The following is a 19,441-nucleotide window of genomic DNA, read 5'->3' on the forward strand; positions in this document are numbered from 1 at the left end:
ATCTCTGCCTATCCTTCCTGCCTTCCTCTGTGTCGTCCTCCCCGCTCTCCCCAGTCTGTCCAGGCTCTCCTTTTCTTCCATTCCATGTGCCGTCCCCTGTCTCCAGTTCGCCTTGATTCCTCCTCTTGCCATTCCGTATTGAGTCCTTCCCTGAGCCACCTGTCCCTGCTAGTATATCTGTCCTCTGCTTCCCCAGGCCTTTTGTTCGTGGAGCCGTCCCTCTTGGTTCCGGCTGTCGCGCCTCCGTCCTCTGTGGTCCTGCCCCAAACGGTCCCTGTATAGGGGTCGGTCTTCACCTGGCGTGCTCGACCCGGGGGCTCCGGATCCGCGATCCAGAGGGTCCACTCTCTGACATAGTTTTCGTCAGCACTACAGTATCATCAGGCCATGGACCCCGCCGGTGCCGCGGCGGCCACTCAAAAGGAACTGCTTTTCCTAAGGGAAAATCAGACCCGTATCATGTCATTCATGAAGTCCATGGACACCCAGCTCTCCGCCTTGCAAACCGCTGACCCAGCGCATGCACCTCTCTTAGTCAGTCTCCAGCAGGAGCTCGCACAGCAGCGCGATGCGCAATCTCACATTTTGGGGTATATGGCGTCCGTGGATGATCGGCTGCTTTCTTTGCAGTCCTCTGCGGCCGCTTCTAACCAAGCCCGGGACGCTGTCTCTTTCCCTCCTCCCCGTCTTGGTAAGCCGCCTAGGTACTGTGGGGACCCAAAATTGTGTAGGGGATTTTTAAATCAGTGCAGATTGCACTTTGATCTTCTACCCCAACAATACCCCACGGACCGTGCTAAGGTGGCCTTTATAATCTCCCATCTAGAGGGGGAGGCGCTGGCTTGGGTGAATCCGTTGTGGGAGAGGGATGACCCGGTGGTGACTAACATCCAGAGTTTTTTGGAAACATTCCGTAAGGTTTTTGATGAACCCGGACGCCTTGCTTCCTCTACAGAGGCCCTTTTTAACCTCTGCCAGGGGTCCCTTACTGTAGGGCAATACGCCATCCGTTTCCGGACCTTGTCCTCGGAGCTGGGGTGGAATAACGAAGCCCTGGTTGGTGCTTTTTGGAGAGGCCTTTCTTGTAAAATCAAAGACGAGTTGGCCGGGCGTGACCTCCCTACCACCCTGGAGGATCTCATCTCCCTGGCTACCCGTATTGACCTGCGTTTTCAGGAACGCGCTAGAGAGTCAGCCAGGGAGAGGAGGTCCTTTAGGTTATACCAAGCTCCCATTCCGCGCACCGTTGCCCTTCCTAGTAACACTGTCCCCGAGCCTATGCAGGTGGATCGCATCAAGCTGTCCGAACAACGGCGTAAGGAGAGGATGACTAAGGGACTCTGTCTATATTGTGGAGGGGCCAATCACTTCGTACGCACTTGTCCTGAGAGACCGGGAAACTCATCCGCCTAGGCCAGGTAGGAGAGGGCCCCCTAGGTGATCTGACCCCCTCTCTCCCACTTACTCTTTCAGCTCTGCTTATTACAAGTCGGGGGCGTGGCTCTGTGGAGGCGTATGTGGACTCGGGCGCAGCAGGCAACTTCATCCGCCAGGAGGAGGTTGACAAACTCCAGATTCCCGTGGTCGTCTTAAGTAACCCTCGAGCAATCACCTCCGTCGATGGCAAACCTCTTCCTGGGCTCATCACCACGGTTACCATTGAAGTAAAGCTACAAATTGGCGCACTTCATTCTGAGAAGATTGCCTTCTATGTCCTGCCTCAATTATCCCATGCCATTCTCTTAGGACTTCCTTGGCTTAGGCGGCATGAGCCAGTCATCGACTGGCGCTCCGGAGAGATCCTACGCTGGGGGCACCCCTGCCATGCTAGCTGTTTACGTACCCTGGTTCGTTCCCATCCTCAGCTTAGGCCAACGGACCTCCCCGGCCTTCCTGCTCCATACCACGCCTACGCTGATGTTTTCTGCAAAAAGGAGGCGGATTCCCTGCCTCCGCACCGGTCCTATGACTGCCCCATCGACCTGATTCCTGGAGCGGTTCCTCCCAGAGGTAGAACTTACCCTCTTTCTCCTGCCGAAACCTCTGCCATGACGGAATATATCCAAGAAAATCTGTCCAAGGGGTTTATCCGGAAATCCTCCTCTCCTGCGGGCGCAGGTTTCTTCTTCGTCCGGAAGAAAGACGGATCACTGCGGCCTTGCATTGATTACCGGGGTCTAAACAATATCACCGTTAAAAATCGTTACCCCCTTCCGTTGATTCCTGAGCTCTTTGACCGTCTGAGAGGAGCCCGGATCTTCACGAAGTTGGATCTGCGGGGAGCCAACAATTTGGTCCGGATCCGTGCAGGGGATGAGTGGAAAACGGCCTTCAATACCCGTGACGGGCATTATGAATACCTGGTTATGCCCTTCGGCCTCTGCAACGCTCCCGCTGTATTTCAAGAATTTATCAACGAGGTATTCCGGGATCTACTCTATTCCTGTGTGGTCATCTATCTTGACGACATTCTCGTTTTCTCGCCCGACTTGTCCTCCCATCGCAAAAGCGTACGCTTGGTCTTGCACCGCCTTCGAGAGAACCAACTCTACGCCAAGATTGAGAAATGCCTTTTTGAGCAGTCGTCACTGCCCTTCTTGGGATATGTCGTCACCGATTCCGGCCTAAAGATGGATCCCGAAAAACTCAGTGCGGTACTCAAGTGGCCCCGTCCAGTGGGGATTAAGGCCATCCAGCGGTTTCTTGGGTTCGCAAATTATTACCGTCAGTTTGTGCCTCACTTTTCTACGGTTACCAAACCCATCACGGCCTTGACCCGCAAGGGAATGAAGCCCAACAGCTGGTCCCCTGAAGCTGAAAACGCTTTCCAAGCCCTGAAACGTTCCTTTGCGTCAGCACCCATTTTGCATCGGCCTGTGACCAGCAGGCCCTTCGTCCTGGAAGTGGATGCCTCCTCCACTGGAGCTGGAGCAGTCCTGTCCCAGCAGGCTTCATCCGGACGGTTGGTTCCTTGCGGCTTCTTTTCTAAAGTCTTCTCACCTGCGGAGTGCAACTACTCCATTGGAGACCGAGAATTACTGGCCATTAAGATGGCCTTGGCTGAATGGCGGTATTTACTCGAGGGGGCTGTACATCCCTTTACCATCCTCACTGACCACAAGAACCTGGCTTACCTGCAGTCTGCCCAAAGACTCAATGCCCGGCAGGCCAGATGGGCCCTGTACTTCTCCCGCTTTGACTTCCAACTTCATTTTCGTCCTGGTAATAGGAACATCAAGGCCGATGCCCTTTCCAGGTCATTACAGTCATCGGAGAAGGATGAAGTCCCATCCCATATTATCGAGCCTACCAAAATGATCACCGTGGCCCCTGTGAATTTTGCTATTCCTCCGCCCGGTAAGACTTTCGTCCCTCAAAACAGACGTATGGAGGTGTTGGGCTGGGGGCATTCCTCCAAAATTGCAGGGCACGTTGGGACTAAAAAGACTCTCCTACTGCTGTCTCGGTATTACTGGTGGCCCACGCTTCGCCAGGATGTTATGGACTATGTTGCCTCGTGCACAATCTGTGCCCAGAACAAGGTGGCTAGGACCTTGCCCGCCGGTCTTCTTCACCCATTGCCAGTTCCTGAGGTCCCCTGGCAGCAGATCGCCATGGATTTTGTAACTGATTTACCCAGCTCAGCCGGATGTACCACCATCTTAGTCGTAGCAGATCGTTTTTCCAAAATGGCCCACTTCATTCCCTTACCGGGACTACCATCCGCTCCGAAGTTGGCCGAGATCTTCATCCACCAGGTCTTCAGGCTGCATGGTCTTCCTCAGCGGATTCTGTCTGATCGGGGGGTCCAGTTCACCTCCCGCTTCTGGAGGGCTCTCTGCCGGCTTATGGGTACATCTCTCGACTTCTCCTCCGCATACCATCCTCAGACCAACGGGCAAGTGGAGCGAATTAATCAGGTGTTAACCACCTACCTACGTCATTTCGCCAACGCCCATCAGGACAATTGGGTCGCGCTCTTACCTTGGGCTGAATTCTCGCACAACAATCATCCCAGCGAATCTACCACCAAGTCACCTTTTTTTGTGGTAACCGGTCAAAACCCAGGTATTCCGTTACCTTTCTCCACGTCTACAGGAGTACCCGCAGCCGATTCTCTTGCTAAAGAATTCTCGCAGATTTGGAGAGAGACCAGGGACGCGCTCAAGGGTGCCAACAACCGAATAAAGAAGCATGCAGACAAAAGACGGAAGGACGTGCCTCCGTACCATCCAGGTGACAAAGTCTGGCTTTCAACTCGACATATCCGTCTGAGAGTTCCCTCTTATAAGCTGAGTCCTCGGTACATTGGGCCGTTTGAAGTAATTGGACGCATTAATGAAGTGGCTTACAAACTGAGGTTGCCTGCTTCGCTCCGGGTTCCCAACGCTTTCCATGTCTCGCTCTTGAAACCCGTAGTCCTGAATCGGTTCCAACCAGTTTCCATCGTCCCACCTTCACCTGTTATCTCGGACAACGTCTTCGAGGTCAAAGACATCCTGGCTATGAAAAGAGTCCGGGGTAAGACCCTTTTTCTTATCGATTGGGTGGGTTTTGGTCCCGAGGAACGGTCCTGGGAACCCCGGGAGAATGTCAATGCTCCCCGGATTCTGAAAAAGTTTTTTGCCAATCTCAGTAAGGGGGGACGTAAGGAGAGGGGTACTGTGACATCGGCGGCTATGCCCACCGATGCCCCTTCTAGAGCAGCGCGCACCACAGCGTTTCCCTACCTGCGCGCTCCCGTCCGGCCTCGCGCCCGTCGTCCACGCTCCCTCACGGCGGCTCCTGGCTTCCGCTCTCTGTCACGCGCTCGCCCCCTCCCGTCCTCTCTCTCCAGCTGTGGGCGGCGCTGAGGGGCTGGCCTGGTGCACGCACTTCCGGGGGCTGGTATATTTCAGGCGTCCTCGCTGTTAGGAGGACGCCTGATGATTGTGTAGCAATCTGGCCCCTACAGTTCGTCTGTAGTTAGTCCTATCTCTGCCTATCCTTCCTGCCTTCCTCTGTGTCGTCCTCCCCGCTCTCCCCAGTCTGTCCAGGCTCTCCTTTTCTTCCAGTCCATGTGCCGTCCCCTGTCTCCAGTTCGCCTTGATTCCTCCTCTTGCCATTCCGTATTGAGTCCTTCCCTGAGCCACCTGTCCCTGCTAGTATATCTGTCCTCTGCTTCCCCAGGCCTTTTGTTCGTGGAGCCGTCCCTCTTGGTTCCGGCTGTCGCGCCTCCGTCCTCTGTGGTCCTGCCCCAAACGGTCCCTGTATAGGGGTCGGTCTTCACCTGGCGTGCTCGACCCGGGGGCTCCGGATCCGCGATCCAGAGGGTCCACTCTCTGACATAGTTTTCGTCAGCACTACACATCATTTGGCATGTGTCACTTTACATAGCAATAATTTCAGAATTCCTCTACATATTCAATTGATTCTTAGAAATTTTTCATGACACATTGCTCTTTACAACAATAGTAAATTGTGGTTGAGATGTTCTGAACGTATTTAAAACACCTGAAATTTACAAAACTCTTAATATGTCTGACAACATTTTGCTGCCTAATCGGAGAGCAACATAATGTAGGGGTAAGACCATGATTTGATTTCAACGACGTGTCACTTACTGGGCTGCTTAGTGTAGTTTTTAGAAAATAATTGTTTTCTCAGCAGGAGATTATCACTAGAGGACTAGTAAATGTGGTGCTAGGTAGTCTAATCACACTCCCACCACTGATTGGCAGCTTTTTGTATACACTGTGCATGGGCAGAAAGCTACCAATAAGAGGTGGTTTTGGAGTGATACATAGCTCAGAATCCAGAGAACTGGGAGAACCTAGTAAACTATGGCTGGTCCATACAATCAGGGCAACTGTTACCACCCACCTTTCGTGTCTACCTCTTTCTTCATAAGCTTGTGAGCAGGGCCCTCATTCCTCTTGGTATCTGTTATGATCTATGTGATTATTGGTATGCTGTAATGCCTATCATCTGTACAAGTCCCCTCTGAAATGTAAAGTGCTGCGGAATATGTCGGCGTTATAGAAATAAATATTATTATTATTATAACTAAGTGAAACATCATTGGAATCAGGGTCTCTGCTCTTAAGGCTATGTACCCACATATGCAGAAAATTCCTGACTGAAAACCGAACTCCTTTCCAGAAAACGCACTTTTTTTCAGCGCGTTTTCCCGCTTTTTTATGCTTTTTTTCGGAGCGTCCCCAGTCTCATAGAAAATAGTTAGAAATGTGGATTTTTCCGCGAAATTAATGAGCATGCTGCGTTTTTTACCGCGATGCATTTTTTTCGTGGAAAAAACGCATCAATATGCACAAAAAGTGCAGAATTCATTAAAATGAATGGGATGCTTCCTGTAATCATTTTTGCCGGTAAAAACGCTTAAAAAAGTGAAAAAAATGCGTACGTGTGCACACACCCTAAATCATTCTACTCTGAGATGTTGCAGCCAAGTTCAGATTGAAAAATGATCTGATTTTCCAACACCTTGCCATCCATATACCATCTGCATGTCCTTTTTTTTTTTACATCTGTATGGCATCCGTTTTTTATACATTAGCAGTTAATAAAATGTAAAAAAAAAAATAGTTTCCTAAATTAATAATTGCAATGTATTGGTAAAAATCAAACAAAACATGGATGATCCGAATGGAACCTGATTTTTTTTCATGCAAACATGAATTTAAATATTCAAGTCTCATCGAAAATACATGAGACCACTGCATTTTTTCATACAGACACTGGATCCAGGTGAAAAATCGGTCATCTGAAAAGCCCTGTTGAATACCATTGGTCATTGTCCTGTCTGCGTGCTATCCAATTTCAAGGGTTCACGCTGACGTCCATGGATCTCAATTGGTCTGATCTTGGACGGCAAAGTATGGACTGGTCGTATCTCTTTCAAACACGAGAAAAGAGCTTCATATCTTTCTATCAGGCTGTCATGGCCTCAGTCAGGAGACCCGCAGACAGTCCATAAATTAGTGGTCCGAGACCCTATCAAAATCCACAGACATCTGCATGAGACCCATCACTGACAGCACACATACGTATAATAAGCTCGTATGAACGAGTTTTGAAACAGATCATAATACCACACAAAATGGTTAATACCGTAATTAAAGGGAATCGGTCACCTGGTTTTGGCGGGCTATTTAAATGAGGTCTGTCCGGTCCGATGGGCGGTGTTTCGGATCTTTGCCACCTCCCCATCCTTGGCCGCCATCCGCAGTTTTTTCATGAATAGGAGTAGGTGTCCACCATCTTTAAATAGGCCACCAAAACCAGGTGACAGATTCCCTTTAATATTTACCATATGCCTACTTTAATTTGCTATCTTCTTTTTACACGACCATTTATTTTTGGGAGACATTGCCTGGTTTTTAAATTTAGCTGCAAATTTTCACATTGTCAAGAAACATTCTATGAGTGACAGAGTCAGTTTTTGAAGGGAATCTGTCACCGGTTTTTGAGCCCAAGAACAAATGCCACCAACTTTTTGAGCCCAAGAACAAATGCCACCAAACTTAAGTCCATAAATATGTCTGCCAGCTCCTGACTTTCCCTGCACACCCCATAAAATAAAACTTGATAAGCTCACGCTCTGTATGTAAATAACAGTGGTGTGGTCCGATGGGCGTCTTCGCTGTGGCGTCTGTCACTCCTCTCTGCTCCTGATCGCATCCTTCTGCTTTGATTGCACCAACACCAACTTCCTAAAACAGACTATTTTTGCTCTCACTTGAGAGCTTGAGGAGGAGTTTTCATGTTTCTTTCATTTGGTGCTGATGCTGTGTGGCGGACATTGTTGCTATGGTTTTGTGCTTATGGGGCGGTGCGGTCTCAGGTCATAGGGAATCGGTCTTGCAACATGGGTGCTGTGAAGCACCAGGCCACTTGCCCTGCTGGTGCACTGTCGCTGCAACGGTGATTAGCTCACGACGACGCTCCTTTAAGGCAATGAAAGTTAGGAGTCACTGATAGGTTCGCAGTGACGTGGCAGTGGGCTTCATACAGTCTGATCAGAATGTTAAACTAAGAAACTCATGTTCAGTTATATATATTTTTGCCTAGCGGCAATAGATCAATGTTTTTTGGAGGTGCTCTCCATGCTCTTTTTTTCAGCATATTACAATGGAAAGACCCACCCCCACATTGGCCACATTTTGCTGACTGTCTTTAATGAGGAATTTATTAATGGTTATAATAGTCATTTTGACTAAAAACGTGTCTAAGAAATTAGTGCAAGAGGTAAACATTTTTTATTTTTCACCATTTTTTTTTAGTGATGAGTGCAAACAATTTAATTCTTCAGATCCGTACAAATTACTCAATACCAAATGTAAAATCTTTTACCTATGTTTTACTACAATGGCACAATAAAAAACTTTTTCAAAAACTTTTACACATAAGAAAAATGTGGATTTCTCTTGAATAAGACATCGGATCACAGATATCAAAGTATCATTGTATTCAGCTTTCCACGGCCTCCATGTCAATAACAGATGGCCCAGGAAGGTTGATCTTACTGACAGGATCCCTTTAATTCCCCAATTTAATGTTTTGTTATAATACACCTAACCCGATCACTGACAGAAGTTTATAGACATTATGCACTTCTACGTAGCTATTGCAATGTTCATACTTTTGACGTATATGAAAAAAATCTAAATTATTATGTTTTTAAATTGATATTACCCCCAAAAAAATCTTTATACTTTTAGGAATTACACACCTGGCATATTGTCAAAATGCCACACAGCACTTCAAAAGGCACATTTGTGTATTTTTGCATTAGTGATTTTTTTTTTAATACATAAAAAGTGATATACCGTAAATGGCTAAAAGTGTGGAAAATAGAGAAGGTAAATTACACCACATCTCCTTAAAATTAAAATTTCTATACTTTCTTTTGAATCCACACCCTGCCCTGCACGCTGTTCGGGGGTCTGTCAATTAAATTAGTGGATGTCTCAGGACCTGAACCCCTGCCGATTACCAAACAGTTATACACACACACAAAATGTAGATTACAAACACTGCATGTTACAAACACACATCACACACAGTTTATGTTACACACCGTCTATACTACACACTTGCATGTCATACGCACACTCCATACTGCACATATTGTATGTTACATACTCCATGCTACACACGCATTGTTACATGCACATCCTATGCTACACAGATAAACACTGCATAATACTCACACTCCACTCTATGCTAGACACACACTGCATGCTACATACACCAACTGAGTGACACACACACAAACACACGCTATATAAGAAAACACATTTATTGCAGAACAGACATACGGACACTGTATAGCACACTTACTGCATGTTATACAGATATACTATGTCTTACGAACACAGACTACATCAAAAATTCACAGAAAGTCTAAAGGGAATTTTTCAGCAGGTTTTCGTGATGTAATCTCGCAGCAGTATGATGTAGGCATACAGTCCATGATTCCAGCGATGTATCACTTAGTTTACTGGGTGCAGCGGTTGTGATAGAATCACAGTTTTCTCTGCTGAACTTCTAGCAGAGCTCAGAATGTTGGGCCTTGTATGACCTCTCCCACACCACTGATTGGCAGCTTGTCATGTAGTGATAAAACACAGATTGTACTGAAGAAGCAAAACACAGACCAGTAAGTAACTTCGCTAGAATCAAGGTCTCTGCACCCTACATCATGGTGCTTCCAGACTACTTAGTAAAAACCTGCTGACAAATTTCCTATAAAGGACATATTGATCTCTATCATCTTCAGTTCCTCCACACCCTGCAGTGTGAAGGACCTTTGGTCACACAGCCATGACCTCAAAGGTTTGTCTATGCTTATAATCTTAGAAACTGCACTGATAATGCTGGACTGGATTTACCACTGCAGTTTCTGGTTTGTAAAGGCAGGAAGTGACAGACTGATCAGTCCACCATATCTTTACCTGTGTAGGGTCTCTATAGGGACCTGGGAAATTTTTCAGCTTTTTCGCCTCTAAGGGCCCTGTCACTCATAGCGACGCACCAGCAATCCCGACAACGATATGACCTTGTCAGGATCGCTGGTGTGTCGCTACATGATCGCTGGTGAGCTGCCAAACAGGCAGCTTCACCAGCGATCAGCACTAGCGACACGCGGGTAACAAGCAACGCACGTCGCTTAGTTACCCGCTGTGTATGTTAGAAACCAGCGCACTGGTGCAGGGAGCTGGTAACCAAGGTACACATCGGGTTTCTAAGCGGCGCGCAGCACTAAGAAACCCGATGTGTACCTTGGTTACTAGCTCCCTGCACCAGTGAGCTGGTAACTAAGGTACACAGAGGGTTTCTAAGCGCTGCACGCCGCTTAGAAACCCGATGTGTACCTTAGTTACCAGCGCCAGCTCGCTGATCTCCCGCCTGCCACACACAGCGATCCATGCTGGCCAGAGGGAGACCAGCGATCAAAAAAATGTCCTGGCCATTCCAGGACGATCAGCGATACCCGGCAGGGGGGCCGGTCGCTGGTAAGTGTCACACAGCGATCTCACTGGTGAGATCGCTGTTGCATCACAAAACCTGTGACTCAGCAGCAATCAAGAGCTGCACATCATGAATATGGCTTTCCCTTGCTGAAACCTGCCCCAAATTAAGGTGATGTCATAAGATATGTGACACACAGGACAAGGGCAGTCTGAATCACAATTGCTGACAGAACAAGCAAGGGTGAAACATTGTGCATATGTTGGGAGAACAAGTGCTTTCACATCCCCATGTATATGGCCACTCCATTCATTTGGGCAAGGCCGAAACAAGATATTGGTGGAAGGCCCAAGCAGGTGAAAACTCCATGCATCATCGAGCAAGTTGCTGAAATAAGGGACTGAGAATCCTGTTACCCATGCTCAGAACATATATTATATTCTAAGGCATATTACAAAAGAAATACCTCTAGGGTAAAAAGTGAAAAAAGTGAAGTACTGAACAACCCCTTTTAGGCATGTGCATGTCCATAGAGAGTTCCTGTGGCTGAGATCTTACGCTAAGTCGCTGTGCATACTCTAAGTAGTTGCAGCAGATTTTTCTGAAAAAATTAATGTTGGTGGTAACACCGCTTCGTAAAATATGGGCATTTTCAGGTGTGTTTTTGATGCATTTTTTGCTTGAATTTTTCCCCAATAATTTGAATAAATAAAAAAACATCAAAGAATTGACATGATGTAGATATAAAAAAATGTTTGGATGGTTCAAACCTGTAGAGAAAAAAAATAAGCAGCAAGTGCACGAGTTCAGAAATCTCATTCACTTTGCTGGTACTCTAAACCGCTGCATTCTTCCCCAGCACCAGCCTGAGTTGAAAAAGCGTGTTAAAGACACAGCAAAAGCGTAACGTGTGAACAAGCCCAATGGTTTAGAGCTGCCAATAATCTAAAGCTCGCACTCTGATGGACCAGGTCTCTCTAAGCAGTGTCGAACTGGGGTGTCTGGGGCCCACAGGGGGAATGGACACTAGGGGCCCACCCTACAGCTATATGCAAATATCTGTATCTGTTATACCCATTAGTGGAGCATCGACTGTAAAATCCTGGCGGCTCCTCCACATCTACTGTGCGCCCCCATAACTGGGATGTACAGTTACGGTAGTTTACATTAAAGGGGATCTTTGCTTGAAACAAATTGTCACCGATCCATGGGCTCCACAGGATAAGTGATCGCTTAGGTCCGACCATTAGAAACTGCACCGATCGGAAGAATGAGGAAGTTTTATCCCTGACAGGACACTAATCCCCATTTTAAAATGCAGCAGGTAGGATGTCTGACCGCAGCTCCATTCATTCTCTTTGGGGCTTCCAGAAAAACACAGCGAATGAATGTAAAAGTGGTCAAGATGGACATGCCACTCCAGTCTAATGGGGATAAAAGGTCCACATTCTGTCAATTGGGTCCAAGTAGTCAGACCCCCACCAATCAATATAGTAACATAGTTATTATTATTAAGGTTGAAGGAAGACTAAGTCCATCTAGTTCAACCCATATCCTATCCTAACTTGCCCTAACATGTTGATCCAGAGGAGGACAAAAAAAACCCATGTGGCAAGCTTCATATTGGGGGAAAAAATTCCTTCCCGACTCCACATACGGCAATCAGACTAGCTCCCTGGATCAACGCAATATGAAGGAAACTAGTGTATATAACCTGTAATGTTATACTTTTCAAGAAAGGCATCCAGTCCCCTCTTAAATTTTAGTAGGGAATCACTCATTACAACATCATAAGGCAGAGAGTTCCATAGTCTCACTGCTCTTACAGTAAAGAATCCGCGTCTGTGAGTATGCATAAACCTTCTTTCCTCCAGATGTACAGGATGCCCCCTTGTCCCCGTCACAGTAAAAATATCATTAGAAAGGTCTTTGTATTGTCCCCGCATTTATTTGCACATTGTAATAAGATCACCCCTAAGCCTTCGATTTTACAAACTAAATAACCCCAAGTGTAATAACCTGTCTTGGTATTGCAGACCCCCCAGTTCCCTAATAACATTGGTCGCTCTTCTCTGCACCTGCTCCAGTTCAGCTATGTCTTTCTTATACACCAGAGACCAGAACTGTTATGAACTGGTCACAGAGGAGGATGGCAGGAATAGGCTAGGCCACCAGGAAACCAGAAAGGTTGGTAACTTAGTGGATTGCAGACCCCTAATCCTAACAACACAACTAGCAAATATGGAAATTCTACTCTCTATGCCCCCTACAAGGTCATTAATAAATATGTTAAAAAGAAATGGGCCCAATTCTGACCTCTGTGGATCCCCACTGCTAACCGTGACCCAGGCGAGTGTGCTCCATTAATAACCACCCTTTGTTTCCTAACCCTGAGCCACCTCATAACCCACTTACACATATTTTCCGCTATCCCCATTGTTCTCATTTTGTGTGTCAACCTTTTGTGTAGCACTGTATGAAAAGCTTTTGAAAACTCCATGTACACCACGTCCACTGCATTTTCTTGGTCCAGTCCGGTACTTACCTCTTCATAAAAGCTTATCTGATTAGTCTGACAGGAACGGTCCCTTGTAAACCCATGTAGATATTGGGTCATGAGGTTATTCTTCTTCAGATACTCCAGTATAGTATCTCTTAGAAAACCCTCCAGGATTTTACCCACAGTTGAGGTTAAGCTTACTAGCCTATAATTTCCAAGTTCAGTTTTTGTCCCCTTTTTGAATATTGGCACCACATTTGCTATACGCCAGTCCTGTGGTACAGACCCTGTTAATATGGAATCTTTAAAGATTAAAAATAATGGTCTATCTATGACTGTACTTATTTCCAGCAGTACTTGGGGGTGTATCCCATCTGGGCCCGGGGATTTGTCAATTTTAGTGATTTTTAGACGCCACCTTACTTCCTGTTGGGTTACACAGGTGAAATTTAATGGAGAGTTTTTTTTTATCACTGATCATGTTATCCGTCACAGGATTTTCTTGTGTAAATACTATTGAAAAAAGTCGTCATTTAGCATATTGGCTTTTTCCTCATCCTCATCCACCATTTCACACAGACTATTTTTAAGGGGGCCAACACTATCATTTTTTAGTTTCTTACTATTTATGTAGTTAAAAAATATTTGGGGATTATTTTTACTTTCTCTGGCAATGAGTCTCTTTGTCTCAATCTTTGCTGTCTTGATTTGCTTTTTACAGAATTTATTTAATTTTCTGTATTTATTTCATGCCTCATCACTACCTACTTGCTTTAATTCTCTAAATGCTTTTTTATATGTTATCACTTATCCTGTAGAGAGGTGATTACTTTTTTCCACAGGAAACCCCTGTAAGTGCATCTCTGCCGCTGTGTGCCAAGTATGTAACCTAATGGAAATAAAGAATCTTCTCCTAATTAATATCAGAGAGAACAAATGACCACCATATACAACACAATCCCCTATACCAAGACCAATACCACCACATACAGGAAGAAATACAACCACACCATGACCAGACTACATATTGAACGAATAATACAACATATTACCAGCATATAGCAACCAAATAATACCACATACAAAGAGAAGTACCGCCACACCATAGCTAGACTACATATTCCACCACATGGTAACCGAATAAAACCACATACAGAAAAGAAATGCCACTACACCATGACCAGACCAAATAGTGACCTTATAATACCACGTACAAAGAATAAATACGCCACACCATGACCAGACCATGTAGTGACCAAATAATATGACAGACAGGGGATAAATACCGTCACACCGTGACTAGACCACAAATTACCACCACATAGGGGCCAAATACTACAATACTGATAATGAATACAAACCACAATACTAACAACACTGTTATTACCATCAGTGACATAATACACAAGATCTCTGTATATAGTGTCAGTGTAGAGCAATACAGTTAACACCAGTGATATTATACACAGGATCTCTGTATATAGTGTACACGTCGGGACATGCGACGTGGTGGTGTTTCAGGTAATGAACGCTGCGTGCACATGCCCCTGCACATACGTGGCCTGCGCTTTTAAAGGGCCTGCAGACTTTTTTTTCTCTTCTCCTTCTTCCCACAGTCAAGGGCCCACCGGGGATTTCCCTGGTACCCTGCTAGGCCAGTCCGACCCTGTCTCTATGTATTATAAAGAAAGCCTATAATTTGAATAGTTGTGAGTAAACCAATAATTTCAAAAGAGCAGCCTCTGGACAGAGATCTATTATTGCAATTTAACTCATTTGGCACAAGGTAGTAGCTGTTTATTTGTGAATCCATTACGGTGTATATGTGTATAACCTTAAAAGCAGCCAAACAAATGCCACAGGATGTCAGATAGAAGACTGCTTGAGGATAAGCCCTGGCAAGGCTAGATTAGAATAAGTCACAAAGTGTAGTTTTTGCCATTGAGAAAACAGTAGGAATCTAATACCACGCAGATACAATATTTACTCCATACAACTAAGAGCGAACTTGACTCGCACTGACAGCTAACAACATGTTTATTACAGGATCCTGGAAGGACGCCAAAAATTGTAAAATGTTTTTTTGTTTCAGGAGGTTGCACAACGTTTCAATATTTTTTTTCCTGCCTCCTTTTTTTCAAACTTTAGCAATGTTCTCACATTTACTGATCTGCAATTTATAATCATGTAAAAAAGAACAATATTTATCAAGATTTTTCCAACCCAGGGAGAAATATCTTTCGCCTTGGGCTTTGCCGAGAGCAGAAACAATGTCAAGTGGGCTTTTAGAGACTACTAGAGCAACCAATTTATATGGTGATTATATGTTATTCTCTCTAATTGAGGCAGGGGCCGGGGAGGGCTGGGGAAGATTGTTTCATGTACAAGTAAATTCATTTTTAAGCAACCTAAGAGCATGTGAGACTTAAGTCATTAAAAGAAATGGAGACTGCAAAACCGGACTCACGGGTTTCGTACTTCACAGGGCCACACAAGAGTCATTTGTCACACAACAACATATTTTGTGACATTTTACTTCAATGGATTTCTTTATGGCTTAGGCTTGTTCACATCCAATTGTAATCAGCCGCATTATTCCGTCTCAGAAGAACACTTAGTTCATATGTCTTGGTTTAGCGTTAATTAACAACGTGTTAATTCCAAGCTGAAGTGTAAAGTAAATTTCTATTCCCCCCCCCCTGCGCACTGGTCCATTGCTGGGTTACAGCTATTTAAATTCTGAAGCTATACTTGCTTGACAAGACACTGCACTGCTGCAGGCTACAGTTCTCACATAATGCCGGAGGGGTTATTACAGTGAAGGATTTCTAGAGAGGACAATAAAGAAGCCTTACCCCTTCCCGAAGGCACCTCATTAGCAGAGTGTAAGCAGCCAGGGGAATGGCCCACATCTCCATGGGGTGATCTTTTTTTTCCTCCTGTAATAAAAGGAGTAATAAATCAGAAAAACATCTCAGCAGCAAAATAGTATTACATTTTTTAAACTTTTCTGTGTTTTTTGTTTGCATTTAACAATGTGTAACGTACCATAATATCTCTATATTCATATACACACACACACATATTTATATATATATATATATATATATATATACACACACACACACACAAATATATATATATATATATATATATATATATATATATATATATACACACACACCCCCTGTAGCTTTCCGGTCTGAGTCACGAGGGTGGCACCGATGCTGGTTCAGTCACCTGTTATGAATGAGTCACCGTAGGAAGCAAGAACAGAAATACTAGCTAAGTCCAGAAAACCAGAGAAGTTGGCAGCTATCAGATTGCAGACCCCTGAACCTATCAACAACAACTAGCAGTAGCCGTGGAGAGTTCCTACTGTGCCCTAGACCCCTGGATCACACCCGGCGAACTACATAGCCTAAAGACAGAAAGGGAAATCTAAACTGCCCTAGAGCAGACCCCAAAGCAATAGGCAGCCTCCAACATATAATGACGGTGAAGCAAGATGAAAAAACACTCACACAGATAGAAAGATAGGCTGAGCAAATGATGGGGCCCAAGCTAACGAAATAGGACAGGATAGAAAAGCTGCTGTCTGCAATCCGCCAAAACCCTCTCAAAACAAGAGCCAACAGACTGATAGGGAAAAAAGCCCTGAAGACGCTAGGCTTCAAAAAGACTATATCAGTACTCAGGTATTTTCTGAAAACAGAGCAAAAAGGAATTTGGCTCACCCCAGCAGGGAATGGCAGAAATCCAGAAAAACAAGGCAAAACAAAACCAAAACACAAATGCAAAAAGCAGAGCAGAAAACTTAGCTTTTGAGGAGCAGGAATCAGACTGGTCTCCTAGAATCCCTCAGAGAAATCACCCGCAAGGCAGAAGGGCGTCGGCTGCCTTATATCCAGTCAGCAATTCCAGTCACCCAGTCATCATCATTCTGCTCAGGTGCTTGGTAATCAGCCTCACTACCTTCCTTCACCAGAAGAGGGAGTTCATCAGACCTCACTGGTGAAGGGGAAAATGAACTCACAACAGTCACCACTTTGAGTATACAGAGCGGCGACTGTAACCGAGCCCCCAGTCCTCACTGACAGCCAGCTCCAATGCACAGCCAGTGCCAGTCAGTGTGGTTACTTTTACTGATACATAGCAATTCTATAATATAGGAAACTATTTGGTTTTGTCAATTTTTAATAATTGCAGCTGTATAAAAACAGATTGTACACGGATGACAGATGAGAAAAAAAAGTTTGAGTTTTCTAGAAAGCCCTGTTGGCTCGAACGTATGCCTTGACGGAGCCAATGAACCTTAGAGGAAAACCTGTTTTTTTGGTGGAGATGCTCATTTACAGCAATAAAAGATAAAAAGGGTTGTCCACTACTTGGACAACCCTTCTTAAATGCCTGTGTTTCGCCGCCAGTAAAATAATAACACTTATATACTCACCTACTATGCTGTTTCAGATATGTTGGCACTATCTTCCAGAGATCCCTGTGGCCAATCAGCACTGGCTTCATTTTCCTCTATTCTGGATGTAATTAACAACTGGAGGAAGTGAGAGAGCAGCCGCAGCTCTGCCTTCCTCTAGATTGCAATTATGTCCAGCGGAGAGGAGAGTGAAGCAGGGCTCACATAATGTCACGCAATCCCCGGGAGATCCAGTGTCAACATCTCTGGATCCCTGTGAGAGACAGTGCTGACACTGCTAGAAAGGCAACAACACTGGAGATTAATATAAATGCTATTATTTTACTAGGGGGGGGTAAACAAAGGGATTCAGAAAGGATTGTCAAGTAGTGCACAATCCCTTTAAAACAGGCTGTAAAACAAAAACTAATCAAAGAGGCCCATCAATGAAAGAGCAAAATAAAAAAGGAGTCTGAATTCAAAGGTCAATGAAAAAAAAAAAAAGACGGAAAAGATTGAGGTTAATCCGTATATAATGGTCCAAACATGCAAACATGGACATTGTTTCATTGAAGTCTTAATTTTGTATAAGGCAAACAATTAAACTTCAAAGTCCAAGGAAACACATTGGGTAGGAGCACAACCTCAAATAGATTTCAACAATGCAACATAGAAACAGAAGTCTGCCACCCACAAGGGCAACTGAAGCAAATCCCATATTTATATTATATTTATAATATATATATATATATATATATATATATATATATATATATATATATATATATATATATATTATGGTACAGCAAAGGGTGTAGTGCTAGATGGGAGATACCGTACTTTTCTCTCAGCAGGATAAAGTCTGGACGGGATTTTCCCTAAAGTCAAGGACCTGCGATGATGTCACGGTCATGTGATCAGCCCATGTAATGTGTACCTCACCTGTGGGTGGATATATGGGCTATGTAATGGAGGTTGGTGTTTGGCACATGACGAGTGTGTGTGGAAGATATGTGTAACTTGGCTGGAGTTAGCCCGAATTTATTTTGCTGGACTAACCGTGCTGCAGAGCTTTAGCAGCAAGATTCAAAACAACACGAGGAATGGCACCTGACAGGGCAGTCGCTTAGTTAAGCCCGTCCCGTACAAGGGTGAGTCTGGGACCAGTGGTTCTCCAAGCTGGAGTATATTTGTGTTTTTCTTTACTTTCTGCTAACCTGCTGTTTAAAGTGACATTAAACCATTGAAGTTGGACTCTAAGCCTGTGTGTTGCCTCATTACTGCAGCCCTGCCACTGCCTTCCAGAGAAAATCCCTATAATATAAATATATAAAATTTGCATGCAGCTTTAACCCCTTATCAATAATTCCAATTGTCATCTTTTTTTGTCCCCTTTTTCCATTTTATAATTTGACATTGACGTATAGCTCTTTATTTGTGGACGAGTTGTAGATTTGTGTGCAGTCACTTTGTCATATAATGTGCTAAAAAGTGGAAAATATAATTTGGGGGGAATAATGAAAAAACACACCACAATCTTCGATGTCTGTTAAAAATTATTTATACAGTTGTTTATGCTATTTTGCAAATTAAAACATATTCCGAGATCTATAACTCTTATTTTTCTGTCGATGGACCTGAAAAAGGGCTTATTTTTTTGAAGGGCAAGATGTATCTGGGATATTTACATTTTTTTTCTGTTCAACTTTTTGGGGCAGTGAGGTGAGAAAAAGACAGTTACTTACCGGTAACAAGATTTCTCAAAGCCCATGACAGCACCACAGAGAAAGGGGATTCGCCCTTCAAGGACAGGAAATCTACAGATAAAAAGGTGGTTACCTCTCCCTCACTTCACTTGGTTTACAGAGGTCAAGAGGACCTCCAGGTTATTACAATAATATTTCAACCATAATACACCCTGTGACCTATACATAAATCACACACACAAGCAAAAAAAAGAGCGTGCTCACCCATACATGACTGGAGGGAATATAAGGTGCTGTCAAGAGCTCCGAGAAGTCTTGGTACTGGTAAGTAACTGCATTTTTCTTCTT

At 44.6% G+C, this 19,441-nt stretch overlaps 1 protein-coding gene across 3 annotated transcripts in view; it reads right to left on the bottom strand.

Moving 5' to 3' along the window:
• The window catches only part of ULK4 (unc-51 like kinase 4), a 1,062,038-nt gene that overhangs the window by 744,726 nt on the left and 297,871 nt on the right, over positions 1–19,441 (bottom strand). For all 3 annotated transcript variants that reach the window (XM_073550092.1, XM_073550091.1, XM_073550093.1), the window contains exon 19: positions 15,829–15,912. In XM_073550092.1, the coding sequence (XP_073406193.1) occupies positions 15,829–15,912 (84 nt within the window). The remainder of the gene's footprint in view (positions 1–15,828; positions 15,913–19,441) is intronic.

Source organism: Dendrobates tinctorius, unplaced genomic scaffold, assembly GCF_039654945.1.
Source record: "Dendrobates tinctorius isolate UK_male_01 unplaced genomic scaffold, ASM3965494v1 ptg000162l, whole genome shotgun sequence".
In the NCBI taxonomy this organism is placed as follows: Eukaryota; Metazoa; Chordata; class Amphibia; order Anura; family Dendrobatidae; genus Dendrobates; species Dendrobates tinctorius.